Source organism: Peromyscus eremicus, chromosome 3 (genome assembly GCF_949786415.1).
Source record: "Peromyscus eremicus chromosome 3, PerEre_H2_v1, whole genome shotgun sequence".
Classification (NCBI taxonomy): Eukaryota; Metazoa; Chordata; class Mammalia; order Rodentia; family Cricetidae; genus Peromyscus; species Peromyscus eremicus.
This window is the reverse complement of record NC_081418.1, coordinates 153631282-153651985: the sequence shown is the minus strand read 5'-3', so window position 1 is coordinate 153651985 and position 20704 is coordinate 153631282. Positions and strand designations below refer to the sequence as shown.

General features: G+C 44.8%; 1 protein-coding gene across 1 annotated transcript in view; it reads right to left on the bottom strand.

The window, feature by feature from the left end:
* Positions 1-3609: 3609 nt before the first annotated feature.
* The window catches only part of Rassf8 (Ras association domain family member 8), a 50695-nt gene continuing 33600 nt past the window's right edge, over positions 3610-20704 (bottom strand). The window contains exons 2-5 of the mRNA XM_059256358.1: positions 9946-10113; positions 5580-6469; positions 4863-5007; positions 3610-4030 (exon numbers count right to left, since the gene is read on the bottom strand). Coding sequence (XP_059112341.1) covers positions 3909-4030; positions 4863-5007; positions 5580-6469; positions 9946-10048 — 1260 coding nt within the window. The 5' untranslated portion in view covers positions 10049-10113 and the 3' untranslated portion in view covers positions 3610-3908. The remainder of the gene's footprint in view (positions 4031-4862; positions 5008-5579; positions 6470-9945; positions 10114-20704) is intronic.

The following is a 20704-nucleotide window of genomic DNA, read 5'->3' as shown; positions in this document are numbered from 1 at the left end:
GCTTTATAGCTCATGATAATAATCAGAAAATATACATTTTGAAATGAAGTCAAATGAAAATAATTACATATAATACATATTACAGATTTCTTATTTATACATCAGCAAAGCAGTACTAAAAGCATATTTATGGCTCACAGTCAGCAAACATGGACACTTTCTGTCTAAAGCTGTAGGGACTCAAATCCTTCTAGGTCAGTGACAGACACTGAGGAATATACTGAAGGGCTATTACCATGTCTGGCTGTAAACCTGTATTTTTCACTCTTTCCCCTCCCCCCATATATATGCATATATTTATTGCCTTTTAGAGTTCTGCTGGTTTAATAGTATGCTAAATAGCCATCTGCAGCCATTTGGTTCCTAAAAATATATAAAATGCCCAGGAAGGAGTTCCTGCAGCTTTGCCGCCGCAGCCACTGACCTGGCGTCCAAGGTGCACTGGGAAATGTGAAGCAGCGTAACTAAATAAATACTGATGGGCTAAGTTCCTGACACACTAACAGCCTTCTCCTGGAACTTAAAAACACCAGAGCAGACAGTATGAACATGCAACTTAAAAACACTTACATGATACAAAAAGAATACTTATGAGCTGGCTTCACCACAGTATCAACTAATCAAGACAGGCTTGTGTTAGAGAGGGATACAGAGCGTCATTCAAACCTAGCTATAAATTAAGGCCTAATCTGTCGAAGGCAATGTTCAACACTAACTGCCTGCCCCCGTCCATGCCTGAAATCAGGTGTCTGTCCTTGTCCATCTGTTAAAGTCCTAACTTGGAAAGGTATTCCTTGACATACGAGTTATTTCTGAAGACCTCTTTGCTCTTACAAATGAAGCTGTGTCACCAGAGGACTGCACTTTATCTTGGCTCTGGGAGCAGTGCTGATCTATCGGTCTATGTCACCACACTCCATATCTCATACCACGAGCTGTGTCTTTACTGTACAGACCAGGCTGGAAATAGCTCTCTTTTATAACTGATTTCAACTATAGGAGCTGCTGAACTGCCCATCGATAACTAACTGGGCATTCAGAGGTCAACCAACACCAACTGAAGCCTCATATATAAAATACTCGCTGTTCACTGAGACAAAAAAGGAACGTTAACAGCCAAAATATAAAGGAAAAGAAAACATAAAACACACACACACACACACAAACTGAGGTAACCCACTGTGGGTGATTCTCTGAGAATGAGGATGTTCTGGAGGTCAAACAGACCAGTGATATTCAAATTAAGTCACTGGTAAGAATAAAACTTGGAATATATTTAATACCTGTAGAAAAACTGCATAATATAACCTGCAGTACTGATTAAAAAGACAGAAAAATTTGTGATCTAATTTACTATTTAGAACCTGGATATTTATTTCCCCATATGCAAAATGTTACATTTGGTATTTTTTGAGTCCCATTGCCCACACCCCTCTGAGATGTGGCCAAAGACAGGGCTCTTAAGCCGATTCATTTGTAGTCACAATAGGTAAAAAGTCACAATAGACTAAAATATTTTCAGATGTTTCTACAGAAATTAATTGTTTTCCCTAGCTAAAAAAGATTTAGAAAATATTCGACAGTGGTGTGCTTGCGGAAGTCCTGTTAACTGGTGACGAAGCGCAGCTGCTCAGCCTGTTTGTGAACTCACGTGGCCACACCCCACCCGTCTGGGAGGCGGTGTTGTGTGTAATTAGGCCCATGGAGAGGAGCTGGCAGCTTCAGAGTTCTGAGGTTGTTACAGATGTTAACTGTGACACTGGTGGAGGGCCAGGACTGCAGGGAGCTGGTGGGACGTGCCACCTGCTTTGGAGTTCCTAGTTACACCGGCAGTTCACAACCACCACGTGAGCTGAGCACTGTGCGGCCCTGCCAGGTGTGCCAAGGAATCTGCAGGTCCTTTCCTTTCTTTTTTGAGACAGGGTCTCATACTAGACCCCATGCTATTCTAGAACTTGTCGTAGAACTTAGGATGGCCTGGGTCTTCTGACAACTCTCCTGCCTCAGTCTCCTGAGTGCTGGGATAATAGTCATGAACCACCATGCCCACCTTTGTCTCTAATTAATCATCGTAGAGCTTAACACACCTGTGGTTAGCATTTGGCTTTAAATCGAAGACAATCCATTTGTACACTGTTTTTCTTTGTGATCAAGGTTTAATTTAGCTGATCAATGACTCAGGATAGGAGAGTCTGAGAATAAGGCATGTACTGGGCATATGGAGTCACCACTGTCACAAAGAGCTACACATTACTTTGAATTATCATTTTTAAATATACAGTGATAGGAAACAATTGTTACAAATCTGGAGCAGATGTGTACAGGCCGTGCTTCCTTCTCCAGTTATCTGCAAAGCAGTAATGGCAAGATCAACTCGGGAAGTCCCGAGACAGCACTTTAGTTGAGGTCTGCTATTTATTTATGTGGGAAGAGGCAACACTCATGGCTTTTGGTTCTCGAGAAGCATCTACTATTTCACAGCCATTCTTACGTCTTCTCTATGGAAACCTAAATAAAGCAGCATTCTCTGCTTCATTACACATTCATTAAACAACCAATAAGTCGGATGAATTCCAACACCCAGAGTTGCCTTCAGTGTTATCAAGGCATTGCCATATTAGTCCACTTCTATTTGATCGCATGTAAGTAGAACAGAGAATATATTCTCTTTAGAATTGGAAGCTACTTTCAGTTTCAGATGTAAGTCTTAGTTACATTGTGCCAAATGTGCTCAGAGAGAAGGTAAACGGCTGCAAGGCATCTATCTGACAGCATGTCTAAATATTACCTGTGAATGAGGCTAAGTCACTGCTCATGAGAAAAGTATTGACTCTTTTTTTTTTTACTTAATACACAAAATGATAGAAATATAAATGGAGACTAATATCCTATAAAGTCAAACTTAAAAATAAAAACATACTCTGAATTTAACTTTATTTCCTTGGTAAAAAAATACCCAACTGCAGTGTTCTCTACTTTGGACTCTGTGACTAGAGAAAATGCACAGCCCACGTTTTAAATCACGGCATGCAGCACCTACCCCTGCTCTGCATGGCATGACTACAGAGGAGGTGGGTTGTTCTGGAATATATCACATGACTCCCAAAGTACAGCAACCCGATCCTCAGAGCTCTCTCCATGGGAGGCAGTAAGGCAGGAAGACCCAGAGTGTGTCAGGAAACCATGGACAGCCGTCAGCTGGCTGCTGGCAGTCTATGACCACAAACATTTTACATGAACAATTTACCCCATTAAAGTGTTTCTGTGATGTTATGTGGTAATTTATGTTTGGAAATACTGTAAAGAAACCATTAACTTCCAGACCAGAAAGAAAGCTGAATTACCTCACTTAAGCAAGGGTGAGGAGAGAGAGGCTCAGCGTTAATTTAAGTGCAGTGGTTCCGTTGGAGTCAGTCTGGATGGCGAAGCGCCCCACGAGGCTGTTTAGCTAGGCCAGAGCAAAGCTCGGATGGAGTCTGCCAACATGCACAGTCAGAATCCCACAATATTTAACATAATTAAGTCACAGGGTAAGGATTAATAAAATATTAAACAGCAACATTCATACATCAATCGGTTACATGGAATAAATTAAACTAAACAGTTACATAACTTTACTCTTAATTCAGGGTTTATTCATGTATAAACATAGATTAATACTTTCCTAATGTTCTCAGAACACTACAAATAAAAAACGAAGGCTTTGCATTTCAGCTGCTGGACAACATGTCAATACTGCGAAGTGTGAACAGGCTCCTCCGTGTTCAGCATCAGTGCACAGGCTCCAAGGGGCTTGCAGTCAGGAGAGGAGACAGTGGCTTGGGAACAGACCGTCTGTTCAGTTGGCACAAACTGAAAGATTTTATTGTCCTTGGTACCTTGGCTGGATCCATCCCCTGAAGACAATGTTATACATAGATGCCCTCAGGATTAAATCCAGAAGAGATGGGGTTCTGCAGAATACGAAGATTACTGGGGAGCTGCCGTGATGAACCAGGTCGCTTTAGGGACCCAGACTGGAATGGTGCCTCTAAACAGGAAACAGACAGTCATCTGGTGAATTGGCTAACTAGAAAACTCATTAACTTCCTGCCCCAAAAAACTAGAGAGAGAAGACTATACTGGTAACTGCAGCCGGAGGTGAGGGAAGGAGAAGGCAGGGCTCTGGGAAGGAGGAGAGGGCAGGGCTCTGGGAAGGAGGAGAGGGCAGGGCTCTGGGAAGGAGGAGAGGGCAGGGCTCTGGGAAGGAGGAGAGGGCAGGGCTCTGGGAAGGAGGAGAGGGCAGGTGCTTTGGGAAGGAGGAGAGGGCAGGGCTCTGGGAAGGAGGAGAGGGCAGGGCTCTGGGAAGGAGGAGAGGGCAGGGCTCTGGGAAGGAGGAGAGGGCAGGGCTCTGGGAAGGAGGAGAGGGCAGGGCTCTGGGAAGGAGGAGAGGGCAGGGCTCTGGGAAGGAGGAGAGGGCAGGTGCTTTGGGAAGGAGGAGAGGGCAGGGCTCTGGGAAGGAGGAGAGGGCAGGGCTCTGGGAAGGAGGAGAGGGCAGGTGCTCTGGCCATGAACCAGTTCCCAAAGACCAGAGGGCTTTGCCCTGCTGCTTCTCCCAGTTGCTGAGGCCACAGAACACAGATGGGAAGTTTCAACTACAGAACAGGTGAGTGACAAAGACTCAGAAGAGGAGGGGAACTGGGAGAAGCTAGGATGCAAATTAACATGGCCCACATTCATATTTATTTTTATACTTTGGTTAGCATTTAAAAATAAACAATATGACCATCCAAGTAAACAGATTCCCCAAATGTTACTGATGTCTTCAGAAACAAGAAGGATGCCACTGCAGGTGACATCAGGGTGAAAGGGGAAGGCCTTACCTGTCTCTATGTCTGCCTGGGAGGCCTCTATTTCAGTGGGCTCAGCTGGCAACACGGTGACCTTTGTCCCTGTCTGCTGGATGAACTGCTGGAGATTGACTTGACGTAGCTCTTTGGTCAACTGCTCCAGCTCCTGTTCCTTGTCCTGGTTGGAAGACACCAGCTATTCTGTAACTGGGCTGTGTGCATGGGGCTGCCTTTGGGACAGACCACTGCGATGGGGGTGGGAGGGGGTGGGAGATGGGGCCTGCTTTCAGAACTCCCTGACACACTTGGTTTGTGTGGACACAGTGGCCGAAGAGGGTACTGCCCATCCTCTTAGACATGAGGCTTCCCTTCTGGATGTTGCCATGTACTTATAAAATAAATGTATGGTCTGAACTTGTCATCAAAAGGTACTAGTTTCTATAGACCTCAGCACTACAACAATCTTGCTGATCTTTTCACAAATTCCCCTCTTAGATACTTTATAACTTTATAACTACTACAAATGAATTTGGTTCATAAGTTAAGAGTTCTTAGTTTTGATAAGATGTTGGAGTTGAATCTACTAATATTTATTTTATAACATGAGGAAAGCAGGATTCTCATGAAATTCTCAGTCTAAGGTTCTTACATCTACCACAGACAGGCCTGAGCTACAGAGCCCTCTCTAGGTCCTTGACTTAAACTTGCCCTTACACGGATGAGGTGCCCTGCTCACGGAGGTGCCCTTACCTGTAAGCGCTTGGTAGCCTGCCCCAGAGACCTCTCTACAGCTCTAATGCCGTTCTCCAGCCTCAGGCTCTGCTGCCCTTGGAGGTCCATCTCCCCCTTGACCTTTTCAATCTTTCCTTTCACCTCCTCCTCGTTGACTTGTGCCTCCTGAACTTCCCGGTGCAGCTTCTCTGCTTCGAGACCACTTTCCATAGAGTGGATCTGTGCCAGGTAGTCCTTCAGCTTGCTGTCACAGTCTGTGACTTTCTGCCGTATCTCTTCGAGCTGGTCCTGGAGCTGCTTCTCATTTTCTTGTTCTATCTGTAGTTCATTTTCCCAAAACTCCTCCTCCTCGATCTCCACATCATTCCTTTTGATCTTTTGCTCCAGACGGACAATTTCCTCTTCCAGGCTGGAACTGTATTTTTGCTCCCAGAATCGTATCTCTAGTTCACTGGACTCCAGCTGCTGCTCAATGGCCTGCAGCTTATCTGTCTGCAGCCGGATCAGCCTCCTCAGCTCTTCTGCTGTGGCTCTGCAGTTACTCAGCACCTTCTGCCTAAATTCAGTTTCTTTACCTTTTCCAAAAATGTCCATCAGCCCTTTGGCACCTCCTGTGAACGTCAGGGACTTCCTTTTAGGTTCTCTTCTCTTGATTGACTTGTCTACCTGAGGCCGCAGTTTGGCTAAGGGGGGCAAGCTCTGTCGGTACAAAGTTCTTTCAGGAATCCGGGCCACACTGTCTGAGGTGGGGCGCTCACTGAGGGATGGCCCAGTCCGACGCAAGATGAGCTGTACGTCACTAGCATACTGCCCCCACTTGTTTAAGGATATGATGGGGTTTTCATGTGGTGCCAAGTGCCTCTCAGTATCTCTCCATTTCTCTATGAGGGTGTACCTTCCAGTTCGACCTAGACAGAAAAGATCAGAGCACACTGTCACAGTGGGACAGGTAATGATAAATAATGCAACAGACAATAACTCCTGACAACTGTTCTTGGGCAACATCAAAAGAGAGTCCAGGTCCTCTAACAGCTTGAGAAAACACAAGATCTCTAAAAGCTGTAAGAGCATGCTGTTCAGATATGAATTGCGAGTACACTCTGACTTGTTAGAAATTCCACTTTGTATTTCCCCTGACGAAGAATTTTATACTCTGGTCAAATATCTACATGTTCAGAACTTCTGGGGAGAGACTGAACCAAGAAAAACATTGGGAATACTTCCCCCACAGCAAAGAAAGGAGGGTCCCAGAAGTTAACCAGAGCTTCTAAAGCGGCACAGATTGTCACTGTGTGGTGGAGAACCTGCCCCAGTTCACTGCAGTGCCTAGGCCTTGGGGCTCCCTGAGTGCTTGGCTGGCCTACAGCTCACACAGCTGAAGCTGCCCAGTAAAGATGGCCCTTCCAAACAGCTTCCTGTGAAAAGGGGAGTCTGAAGAGAAGTTTGGTTTAATCTTAATAATAATAGTTTCAAAGGTTCTTCTTTAAAAAAAAAAAAAGCAAAATTTAGATTTTACTATTAGAGACAAAACAGTAAAATCATTTAAATAAAAAATATGCTTTACCTGCTAATTACAGAATTGAAATAAACTTTCAAAAAACAACATAGGGTCAGAAAGAGGGCTCAGTGGGTAAAAATGATTGTCACCAAGTCCAGTGATCCCTGGGACACACATGGTGGAAACAAAGAACTGATTCCTGAGAATTTTTTTTTCTGGCCTCCACATGTGAGCTTTGGTATATTTCTGCCCCCATCCAAATAAATATAATGCAAAAAAAAAAAAAAAAGACAATGTAATGTTATAGGTGTGAAAACATTTCATAAACATTTTCATTTAAGGTGGGTGCTATTTTGAGTTTGTTAAACATGTACCTCAGGGGCTGAGAATAGACATCAGTCAGTAAAACACGGGCCGATAAACATGAGCACCTAAGCTCGAAGCCCAGAACCCACAAAAAACGTCAGGGACAACAGGTCACACCTGTGATCCCTGTGGGATCTGGGGCAGTGAAAGACTGTCTCAAATAGAAAGGTACATGCAGGCAACACACACATATGTATATCTGCAACATGTACAAAGAAAGCGAACATCAGTAGTCACTGTCCTAAAAAGAAACTCTGCCATCTAGCAATCAGAGCGGCATAGGAAACATCAGCAGGAGCTGCTGACAAACAGTGGTATTTTCTCCATTACTGGATCAATACATGGGCATCTGGATGTGTGGATATGAACTCCCCCAGCAATTCAGAAGCAGAACGTAAGAATGCCGAAACTGACATAGCTTGAATGTCTACAGTTTGTTTACCCATCCAGTTATCTATGGCACTGACAGTCTAAGCTGTTTGTTTAATAAATGTGACACAATAAATAAATAAATAACTACTGCTGTGGGATGGTCTGTATGTCAAGTGTGTTGCTGATTGGTCAATAAATAAATCACTGATTGGCCAGTGGCCAGGCAGGAAGTATAGGCGGGACAAGGAGGAGAATAAAGCTGGGAAGTGGAAGGCTGAGTCAGAGAGACACTGCCAGCCGCCACGATGACAAACAGCATGTGAAGATGCCGGTAAGCCACGAGCCACATGGCAAGGTATAGATTTATAGAAATGGATTAATTTAAGCTGTAAGGACAGTTAGCAAGAAGCCTGCCACGGCCATACAGTTTGTAAGCAATATAAGTCTCTGTGTTTACTTGGTTGGGTCTGAGCGGCTGTGGGACTGGCGGGTGACAGAAATTTGTCCTGACTGTGGGCCAGGCAGGAAAACTCTAGTTACAAAATACATAAATGCAAAGAAAACACTGATTATAGTTTTAAATAGTCTCATGGCAGACAGGAAGCAGCTGCAGGGTCACCAGTGGAGTCACTCCTCAGATGAGCTCCGCATTCAATTAAGTATTTGATAAAAAAAAAAAAAAAGGCTTTTTAGGCCAAATTTGAAATAACACCATACAACATCTACATTCAAGTTTCAGCTTCTCAAAGCAGGCCCTGAATTGAGTTATTGAGAAAGGAAAACTAGGGTAGTCAGTTTAGTTAAAACATTTGTTCACAGGTTAAGTACATTCTTCATTCTAAATGAAGAAACACACATCCGGTGAGTAGGACATGTTTTCTCCATGGAACTCTCTGCAGATATGTGGTTAGCACACAAAAAGATGCAGCTGTGGTACCTGCTCAGGTAGTGTGACCTTTGTAGACTTTTTTTCTAGGCATGCTGGTGTGAGTCTATTACCCTGCACTTGAATGGCCAGAAAGGAGGGTTGCCACAGGTCAAGGCCAGCCTGGTCTACAAATAGTGAGACCTCCTCTTTAAAAACTTCTCGTGGGACTCCTAACAGTGGGAGCAGGGGCTCTCTCTGACTTTTGCTGGTTTTTGGAACCCTGCTCCTCATACTGGGTCACCTTGCCAAGCCTTATTACAGGGCGAGGTGCTTAGTCTTACTACAACCTGATGTGCCATGTTTTGTCCATAACCATGGGAGGCCTGCCCTTTTCTGAACAGAAGTGGAGGAGAAGAGGATAGGGGTGCAGAGGGGAGATGGGGGAGGGACTGAGAGGAGAAGAGGAAGGGGAAACTATGGTCAGGATGTAAAATAAAGGAAAAAAAAACAACACCATTCAGGGAAAATTTTGAGTTGATGTCTTAATCTTCACTGAATCCTGACTTGTTTCAATCCAACAGATCATGAGAGGTTCTTGAAAGAAACACTGAGTATGTTGGCAGAAAAGGAAATGCTCTAACTTCCCCTTCCACAAGCGCAGTCTTGGGTGGAAGGTGTTTCCCCGATGGAGGTCCAGCACTTCCAGCACTGCTTTCACACAGTGCAGCACAGACAGTTAGCGTTTAGCAGACCTGCCACAGTGCAGGTGTGCTGGCAACAAGTGACCTATCTCAGTCCCGCACTGACCTGACATGCCTCGGACATAAACTGTTGACGAGGAGCTCGGGACAACGAGGAACTGAGCACCTAGCAAGGTGCAGGATGCAATTTCCTCTTAATCGTGTTTGCTAAATAGCAGATTTATAATGCAAACAGACACTATGAACATTACTTGGTTTAGGGAGAGGTTTATGCCCTCATTGTGTTCCAAAAAAATCTAAAGTAACGAATAAGTATGTATAAACTCTGATAAAATCCCTCCCTCCCTCCCTCCCCACTCCCTTCTGCATCCCATGCACTCCTATTACCTGGATGTTCTGCTTGGGCATCTTAGGCCAAAAACTACAGCTGAACCCTCTGAAACTGTGAACCAAATATCCTCTAATTTAACTTTCACGTGTTTTTATCAAGATGCTGAGAAGCCAACTCATGCACACAGCATCACCACACCCCACAAGTACCAAGCACCTTTTTTTTTTGACTTGACATATTTGACTTACCTATAGCTTGGGCTAAGGCTATTACAACCTCCTGGCAAGTTGTGACTTCAGTGACCCCACAAACAATCCTCTGAACTCCATCCACCCATACTTTAAGTTCCATGGTGCACTTGCCGGTTACCCAGAGGCCCTGGCAGTGGTCATCAGGATTTCAGGTCATGGCTCTGGCTTTGGAAACACAGAGAAGGCAGAATCTGCATTAGCTTACAAAAAAAAAAAAAGAAAGAAAGAAAAGAAAGAAAGAAAAAAGAAAAGAAAAAAAAAGGTAAAACATCGTTTTTTAAATAAAGAAAACTTTCCCCTATATTATGTGAACTATAGCATGACACCCAATATCCCACTGTGGTAAAGTCCAGGCCTACTTTATGGACCAGAACTCTGCAGGGTAAGTGGCTCCTATCGCGTGCCCCACCCCTGATTTACTCTCATAGTAACTTTTAACTGTGTCCCAGATCTAAAGACTTATCTACTTGCTCAGTGTCATGCTGGTGTTCTGCCTTTCTCTTCTCAATTTGTTCATTAGCATAATGTCAGAGATTTTTTAAGTTCCTATCATTTTGAAGCATGAATGAGTAAACCATTTTAAACATACTTGCTATGCTATCCTACTGACCAGTGTGCATGCTTGTACCAGTCACATTCCCCCGGGGACCAGTGTGCATCTGTGTGGCAGTCACACTCTCCTGGGGACCAGTGTGCATCCGTGTGCCAGTCACATTCCCCTGGCTTTCCCAGGCCTCTCTGAGCTGCTTATACCAGGGCTATAAAAACCAACTGTCAGCCGGGTGGTGGTGGCGCACGCCTTTAATCCCAGCACTTGGGAGGCAGAGACAGGCGGATCTCTGTGAGTTCGAGGCCAGCCTGGTCTACAGAGCTAGTTCAGGACAGGCTCCAAAGCTACAGAGAAACCCTGTCTCGAAAAAACAAAAACAAAAACAAAAAAAAAACCCCAGCTGTCATGATAGAACTCTCATCCAGTGACTGGTGGAAGCAGATGCAGAGATCCACGGCCAAACCCTAGGTGGAGCTCCAGGAGTCCAATCGGCGAGAGGGAGGAGGGATTATATGAGCGAGAGATATTGAGACCATGATTGGAAAAAGCACAGGGACAAATAGCCAAACTAGCAGAAACACATGAACTGTGAACCAATAGCTGAGGAGCCCCCATGGAACTGGATCAGGCCCCCTGGATAAGTGAGACAGTTGATGAGCCTGAACTGTTTAGGAGGCCCCCAGGCAGTGGAACTGGGACCTGTCCTTGGTGCATGGGCTGGCTTTTTAGAACCTAGGGCCTATGCTAAGACACTTTGCTCAGCCTTGGTGTAGGGAGGAGGGGACTGGACCTATCTCAACTCAATCTACCAGGCTTGGCTGACTCCCCAGGGAAGACCTTGCCTTGGAGGAGTTGGGAATGGGGGGTGGGTTGCGGGGGAAGGCTGGGGGTGGGAGGAGGGAGGACAGGGGATTCCGTGGCTGATATGTAAAATTAAATTAATTATAAAATAAAAATATTTAGAAAAAAAAAACAGCTGAAAGAAATCATTCCCTCATGCATATCTGTCTTTTTCTCACTGCTGGTTTCCTGATTTCATTAAGTCAGAAGAGTTTCACCCCCAACAATATAAAACACACCCTTCCCGGTGTTCACTGTTTACCCAGTCCTTTAAAAACAATATGGCCACCTTATGTGCCAGTCAGAAGACTTTACTTAACCAAGTACACTGAACTCTTCCACTAACTGCACACATCATCTTGCTGAAGTCAGTCCCACATGCTCTCTCTCTTCGTGTGGTAGGGCTACACACTCAGCCGGTTTACTGTTCACTGTCTTGTGGTCCGTCTTGATTTTAAAGGAGAATGATAGGCTTAGGAGAGGTAATCAACACTGATTTAATTAGGTGATCACTTGGATTAGTTTTAAGGTTTTTAACAGCGCTGTCATTTTAGAATTAACAACATTAAAAATCTTACTCAAAACTCTAGACACCCACCACTCCTCATGCAACCCCCCTTCACAAGACACCCCCATTCACCCAAAAAAGAATTCCTGGTATTCTTTCTCTGGATAAAATTCAGGTATTGAAAATTATCAGACATGACATACTCCTCTGTTAAAGGCTCTGAACTGAAGCCTAGTTGATAACTATTTATTTTCCATTGAAAACCTTAGTCTTGAGAAAGCTTTGGATCTCACTGAAATCCTCTCCTTCCAAAGAAACCCGCCATGGGGACCCTCAGGCTCTAAGATGACCACTCACAGTTTTAAGTCCATCATGTATGGAGGTAACATCACAGTATGGCCCAATAGTGGGTCCCCAGAGTTCACGTCCCCTTTGACTGCAATGACCAACTATCCCCAGTGCCTCCTTTCTGTGATTTTTCACTCTCAGGCACATCACCACCGATTTTCCCATCTGGGTGAGAATTGTTTGAACTTTTAATCACTAAGGACTGCGATGAACACAAACACATGCACATCCATTCTCAGAGACACTGCTCATCACGCAAACTCACAGAGTTCTCATACTCTGAGCAGAGGCCTCTTACCAGCCTTTGAGGTTTTGTTCTTTCACACCTGGAGACGAAGACATGTGTAGGTGAACACAGCTTCTTCAGGTTTGGGGCTACACTGTAATCATCTCAGCTCCCTAAACATCGCTGTATTATTTGCAAACTTACCTGAAGAGCCGGTCTCTCGATCTTCCTAGCAGAAGCCCCCAGCACACCTCTCCAGGAGCTGAAACCTGAAGTGGCCCCCACATCTTCTGAAGTCCAGACCCCCAGCTCTATGCCCCGTCCCCAGACTTGACAACAGGGGAAATCAGAAGGCCTACACTGTGGCTGCATGCAGGTGAGTGGTCACTGGTGTCTGGGTACCCAGGAAGAAAATGATGTGGACATCCCAGGTAGAATTTGGAATGGGCACAGTGACACAGTCAGTCCTCCGACCGACAGCACTAACACACCTGAGTGCCTGTTTTTCTTACAAGGTATCTACATTTGCAATTGTAGCATCTTAGTGTGGTGGTATTGTGTTCCCCAAAATATTGTGCACCCTAATAAACTTATCTGGGGTCAGAGAAGAGAACAGCCACAATATTAAACATAGAGGTTAGGCAGTGGTAGCACACGCCTTTAATCCTAGCATTCCAGAGGCAGAAATCCGTCCGGATCTCTGTGAGTTCAAGGCCACATTGGAAACAGCCAGGCTTGGTGACACACGCCTTTAATCCCAGGGAGTGATGGTAGAAGGCAGAAAGATATATAAGGTGTGAGGACCAGAAACTAGAAGCATTTGGTTGGTTAAGCTTTTAGGCTTTTGAGCAGCAGTTCAGCTGAGATTCATTCTGGATGAGGACTCAGAGGCTTCCAGTCTGAGGAAACAGGATCAGCTGAGGAATTGGCAAGGTGAGGTGGCTGTGGTTTGTTCTGCTTCTCTGATCTTCAAGCATTCACCCTAATACCTGGCCCTGGGTTTGATTTTATTAATAAGACCTTCTAAGATTCCTGCTACATCTGAGTTTTGGTAGGGCCTGTGGCTGATCTACATGGACTCAGGAGGGTATGAAGACGGTTCACAGAAGTGTTCTTTAGCTACAGACCACTGATTGTTGAAGATGCCTTCTGTGATCAAGTGCCTACATGTGTGGAGGCGTCTCACCAGAGCAAGCTTTCGTACTGGGCACAGGGACTCATGACACCTGCAGAGAACAGTGATGCTAGAACCCAGCACTGGTGTTCTGACAGTCACCTGCAGATGGCCATGAGCAGCACAGGGACGTCTGAGCTGCTGCAGACACATCCCCAGCAGACTGCACCAGGAACCACCGGCCTCTCACTTGTCAACTCCTAGACTGGCATTAAGCACCCTTTCTCAGCCACCTTGCTGAATGCTGTTTAGTACTTCCTGTGTTCCTGTTTCCCTGCTTGAACTGCCCCTCCCCCCAGGCCCAGCATGATGAGCTATCTAGAGTCTGACACCAAACAGATACTTGGTATTAATGTAGCAGGATGCAGGCTGAGTGTTTTTAACTACAGCATCTAAAATATGTGTTGATCACAAACTGTTGTGACAGAGGTTCACAGGACACTGAGCCTAGAAAAATGGCGCTTCCTAGGTGAGTGTTCACACAGAGCTCAGTGCTGTGTATTCACATAGACAGCATCTTTGTGATAACTACTGAGCAAATGTAACTCCTGGGACACAGAAGCAAGCACAGCAGGAGCATACGCCAAGCTTGGGCCATTAACCAAAGATAAAGGTGCTAATGTCCCACAATAGAGAACCGGGATAACTCATATTAAATGCAAATCAACAATTGGGTATGGGGAAGTTGCTAATATTTTCACTACCGTGACAGAAAACCCGCAGTAAGCAACTTAAGAGAGTTAAGGATTTACTCTGTTTAGGTCCATCATGGAAGGCGTGGAGGCTTCATGGGAGCTCATGTGTGAGGCAGCCTGCTCACATCTCAATGGATCAGGAACTCTAGGGTAAAAATGGAACTGGCAAATAATCCTTAAACCCTGCCCCTATGGCCCCACAGCTGCTTGTTAGGGCTCATGTCAAAGGTTCCATAATCGTTCAGAGCAGTACTACCGGCTGAGGACCAGGTGTTCAAACACCCTGTGGGCAACATTTCACATTCAAACCACAGAAATGCCCCTAAAACATCCTGCTGAAATAGGCCACAGGCTACAGTCTTGTGAAAACTATGCCTGCATATAAAATGGAAATGTGCCCCAGCTCTTTAAGGCATGGAGGCCCCTAGAAATGGTAATGAATACACTACAGCTTTGCTTGGAGGGGATCAGCTTTCCCTCATCATCTGGAAGGTCTTCACTGCCATTACCTACCTCTTCTACAGTCAGGCTCTATAGTTCAGAATGATTAATATGGTCAAATATTACAAGCTCAAGTGACTTCTGAATTATGAATTCAAGTTATTTCTGTACATGGAAATGAAAATTCTATCTTTCAAAAATTAGAAACTTCTATTATACAGAAAGTCATCAGCAATGAAAAATTTTGGAAAAATAAGACCATTGAAAACAAGGGACATCTTAGGTTATTGTATCAGGTATCTAAGAACAGCCAACAACCTTAAATTTTTAAAGGATTCATATTTAAAATTTTGATCATATTTAGTATGAAATATTTGAGTCCAGATAAAGTTATCGGCATAAAAATATCAATCCTTCTATTAAGAAGGGCCGTTTCCTCTTAAAGTTTTTTTTTTTTTTTTTGGTTTTTCGAGACAGGGTTTCCCTGTGTAGCTTTGTGCCTTTCCTGGAACTCACTTGGTAGCCCAGGCTGGCCTCGAACTCACAGAGATCCACCTGGCTCTGCCTCCCGAGTGCTGGGATTAAAGGCGTGCGCCACCACTGCCCGGCTCCTCTTAAAGTTTAAAAGGAGTTTCTAGTACATTTAGAGTGTGTGTGTGTGTGTGTGTGTGTGTGTGTCTGTCTGTCTGTCTGTCTGTCTGTCTGTGGGAGTACATAGGTGTGGAGGTGAAAGGACAGCTTGTAGGAAATGGTTCTCTTTTCTGTCGTAGGTCCCAGAGACAGACTCAGGCTGGAAGGCTCGCAGCAGGCTCCTTCACCTGCTGAGCCATCTTGATGACCCCTTCCTTAACTTTTCTCATGAATGTAACCAGTAACGAGTTTTTAATTTTATCTCTTATTTTGGTACTATGAAGGTCATTTTCTTTTTTTCCAAGCTCAACCTGGATAGTGTACGAATACATCCATTTTCCTAAGCCATACACGACCCCCATAGCCACACTAGGATTAACTCCATACCCAGTGGTGGTAACCAGCAGCTCAGGGCTTAAGAAGGATTGCTGCTCTATCATGAAGGCCGGAGTTTGGATCCTTGCACCATGGTAGACAGCTTGCAAATGTCTGTAATCCAATGCCTTGTTCTGGCCTCCCATGGGCACCTGAGTACATATTTGTGCATATACTCACTCTTATAGATAGGCAGACACACACACACACACAATTGTTTTTAAATGGGTAAAATTTTGCTTCTTAACTAGGCTTTAAATACAAATGCAGAATTTCCATGTAATAACTATAATTCAAAAATGAGCAAAATCTTTACATTTATCCATATATTATCCATTAGATAAAGATGTTTCCAATAACTGAGGCTGGTCTCCAAAATCAGCTCTGCTTACAGGTCTCTTTCTACATATACTGACAAACTAAGTAGTTCATTATTCCCAGCCACCCCGAGTTACCTTTTGGAAATCATCTAATACCCCAAAGGAACACAAGAACCACCGTTAGCCTGGACTCTTTTCTGGCTGACAGAGCACTGCCACAGCAAGTGTGGGACTGTGAGCCCGACATCAACCCTGAAGAAGGCAGCAGCAGAAGAAAACAGCACAGTGGTCACATCCCTCCACACGATGGAAACAAAGCAGGCCACACTCAGGAGCACACACGGGCTTAGCCACAGCCTCCAGTGTGAGCTCACTGGAAGCAGTTCTCCACAGCCCCCACCTCTCTGGGGCACAGGATGCCACTGCTTTCAGCACAGGTAGCATTTCCCGCCTCCTCCCTTTCCTCCATACTCCAGCCTTGCTATCCCCACCCCTCAGATCACTAACCTATCAGCGAATGCCCCAGACAGTTGGCTCTCCTGGCTGAAGGCCTGGACTGGAGGAAGCTAGGGCTCTTCATGGGGTGTTTCCTCCAGGCACATGGAGGACGCTGTGGTCGTCTATTACATTTGTATTACTCCACGACACGTCAGAGACAGGCCAACTTTCTAAACAAAGGAGGTTTAGTTAGGACAAGATCAGGTAGTCCATGAGTTTGCCCTCTGGTGAGGTGATGGAAAGCACCACATAAAGACAAGAGCCAGGCAGATGGGCAGCAAGGATGCCAGATGGGGCTGGGCCCTGGTCCGAGTGCTTTAAACAACCCTATTGCCAAAAATACCGGGGTCCTGGGAGGAACACCTTGTTTCCTTTAGAGGGCATCTCAACTGTGCCCCATCTCTTAAAGGTCCAGAGTCTCCCATCATGGCAACCCAAGGAACCAGGCTTCCAGCATACAAGTCTTTGGGGAACATGAAAATCACATCCCAGAGCCACAGTGGCTCAGAGTTCACTGAAACCAACTGGGAAAGGACCAGAGCAATGTACAGTACCAAATGGCACTGCTGTACATATATCACAGAGCAGTGGCCAGCACAGAGATGTCAAGCAGGGTATTTCTCTAAAGAGTCAGGGGTAGAGCATTAGCATAAGAAAGCCACACATGGCTGCTGCTGATTTCCACACTGTTTGGTTTTACTGGTACAAACTTTTTTTTCCCCTTTAAATTGCAAAGTTTTTGTCTTAAATTTTCATATTTTTATTTTATGTGCATTGGTGTTTTGTCATGGCTGTCAGGTCTCCTTGAACTGGAATTATAGACAGTTTGTGAGCTGCCATGTGGGTGCTGGGAATTGAACCTGGGTCCTCTGGAAGAGCAGCCAGTGCTCTTAACCACTGAGCCATCTCTCTAGCCCCTGCACAAAAATTCTGAAATAAAAAAAATATAAAAATAATGGACTATTAGGACCCATCTCTGCAGTAGTAGTATTAAAGGGAGCATGAGAAGCCATCTGTCTGTCAGGTCCCAGGATGCTCTACGTCCCTAGAGACAGTGTGAGTGGGCAGCCCCTCCACTGCTGCTTGCACCCTTAAGCCCCTGTGAAGACTGCACGTGCCACTGTAGGGCTCTTTCACTATGATGGGCAGTGAGCAAATGTTAGGTAGTTTTACTGAAAAATCTGCAGAGGTGACTGAAGGACAAGCACACTGTGGCAATTCTTCCTGAGGAGGGACTGCAGGACTTTTATGACCTCGGAGGAAAAGCCAGCCAAGAGGCCACGTGTTCTTGTTTACTGGCTCAATCGTTATGAACAGCAAGGAGTCAGCACTAAAGTCTTACTATGTGACAAAATGTCAGCCGGTAAACTGTCTGTCTGTCTGTCTCTAACCTTTTATCACCCGTCTGAGTACCATATGACATGAATTGAACAAGTATGGAAACTGAGGCACAGAGCACTCGGACACTCACCTAGGCTCCCCCTGCTAGTAAGTGGCAGGTCTGACAGTGCCAGTAAGCACTTAAGAAACGGACACATGTAACCACTAACGCTGTTTCAAGAGAGATGCACCAAGTCCCTGTGAGTGCATTAGCTTTGAAGGACTTCAGGGCCACTGCTGCTACAAAATCAGATGCACAGAGCTCACAGCCAATGACCAAGAGGGAGTGAGGAACACATGCCATGGAGGTTTCTGATGGCACGGTGCCTCCCAAAGCCACTCAGCTCAGCTAAGCAGGGCACACACTAGGTTCTGAATCCAAATTCCACCTGACCCACAGTCTATGGAGGGCAAATGGCAGCATGGTAATAGTGACTCTCTAGATGGGAGAAGGCTGGAAATCGTATCCTAACAGTCACACATGCTTAGCGGTTGATAAAACTGGATTTTAAAAGAAACATTTTTATTGAAGTATAACATATTAGAGAAAACTCAGGAATCCTATGTGTGGATTTTGCAAAATGACTGCATCTGCCTACTTACCTCCAAGTGACCTTCTAGAACTGATTTTCTGCAAAGGCAACTACCATGGCAGCTGTGAGCACACAAAGTTCATGTAGTCTGTGAGCCCAGCTCATGCTGCTCTGAGCAGCAATAGCTCACTCTAGCTGCAGTAGAGATGTTCGCTGCAATGGAGCACTTTGACTTCCAGATCCAGACCACCATAAGCATGCCACTGCACTGTAACTGCCTGTTAGCCCACTCTGTCCACTCGCCTCTACTTACACACATACTCTGTACACTATCGCTACAGGAAACCCCTTTCAAATACAACCCTCCTCAAGACATTTCACATCTGCCCAACACATGACTCTGTAGCTTCTTCAAGCTGTATGTGCTACTGTCTTTCCCTGGAAATGTTTCTGATTCTTTGCCTCCTAATTCTCCACAAACTGAGTCCTTCGCCCCAGTGACCTACACAAGGTGGGCATGCATGCACGTCTGTAGACTCCAGACAGTAACTGCACAGATGCTGGTAAGGAAAAGCACAGGCACCTTGAGAACTGTGCGAGAGAACTCAGGAGTGTTTAGTAGCACAGAATCCTTCCTTTGCCTCCAATTCCTAAACCATACCATTAACTGATGTTACAGTGAACATAAACTCCACAGTGCGGCCCTCAGAAATTACCCCAGGTGGTGTCTAAAGCACGGCTGCTACTCTCAGCTGTACTCCACAGCTTCCCCAGGAGCTTAAACTAGACCGTTTACTGCAGCAGATTCACAAAGCAAATCATATTATAGGAGATAGAAAAACAATTACAAAAACTATGTCTAATATCACTTAGAATTGAAAAAATTAGCTAGTATTGTATGAAACTGTCTCAGCAAAGATGTTCCATGTCACATAAGTAGTTTTTTCTTCCCTAAAAATAAGTTAGTCAAAATAGAGCAAATGTCACTAGTGAAGAAGCAAGACAAGCTCTGCTTTACCTTGTGCTCAAGTAAAAATGTTCCAAGGCACGTGAGGAAATCCAAAGGAAGTGACAGTGACCAGCACATAGGTCCCCTACATGAGTAGCTCCCCTGAGGGTGTGGACACAGAGGCCGCAGAGGAAGTCCACTGCATCTGCCACATCTGAGGGCACGGGCTCCACATGCACTCTCCTCTCAGCTCCGTTTTCATATCTGCCATGTTTATTGGCAGTTGACAAACTACTGTTTTGTTTCTTACATTTACTTATGTGTGTTTGTGTGTACGTGTATCCACACATGCATATGCCATGGTGCATGTAGCAGTCAGAGGGCAACCTCTGGCAGTCAGTTTTCCCCCTACTACATGGGTTCTGGGAACTGAACTCAGGCTCTTAGGTTTGGTGGGTGGCACTTTTATCTGCAAAGCCATCTTCCCAGCTTTGACAAATTCTTAAGTTTTTCTATGTTTCTCCTTTAACCGGAGAAAATATAAATTAAAATTCTTTGATTGATATTTATATTATTTCAGAAAGGATCCTTATTAAAGGGAATGCTCATAGCATATTCTGGGGAAAAGCTATCACATCCTTGTACTATGATAAACATTGTATACAGTGAGGTGGGTATCATGGCCCCAACAGGAGCTGAAATGTTTGTGCCAGTTGTCATAAATGTTCAGTGATCAGAAAACAATAAAAAGTCATAGTGTGTGTATACATACACACACACACACACACACACACACACACACACACACACACACACACCAACCAACCAAATAAACAAAAACAGCCAGCATTCATTTTAAGATCAGACATTAAAATTTTCAAAATACAGGCTAGAGAGATGGCTCAGTGGTTAAGAGAACTGGCCGCTCTTCCAGAGGACCTGAGTTCAATTCCCAGCAACCACATGGAAGCTCACAACTGTCTGTAACTCCAGTGCCAGGGGATCTGACATCCTCACATAGATATACATGCAGGCAAAACACCAATGCACATAAAAAATTAAAAAAAATACAAAACACTTATAGTAGCCAGCAACTTCCTGTCTCAGTAAGATTCTACACTAAATAAAAATAGTAAATCAAATTTTGGATATTTTTAATTTATAGGGGCAACAGGTATTTCTATAGAGCTATACAGAGAGCTTAGAAATATGTACTTAAAAGAGAAAAAGCAGACACACACATCAGTGCTTCACCACGGAGACAATGCTGCTGAGACTCTTCATATGCC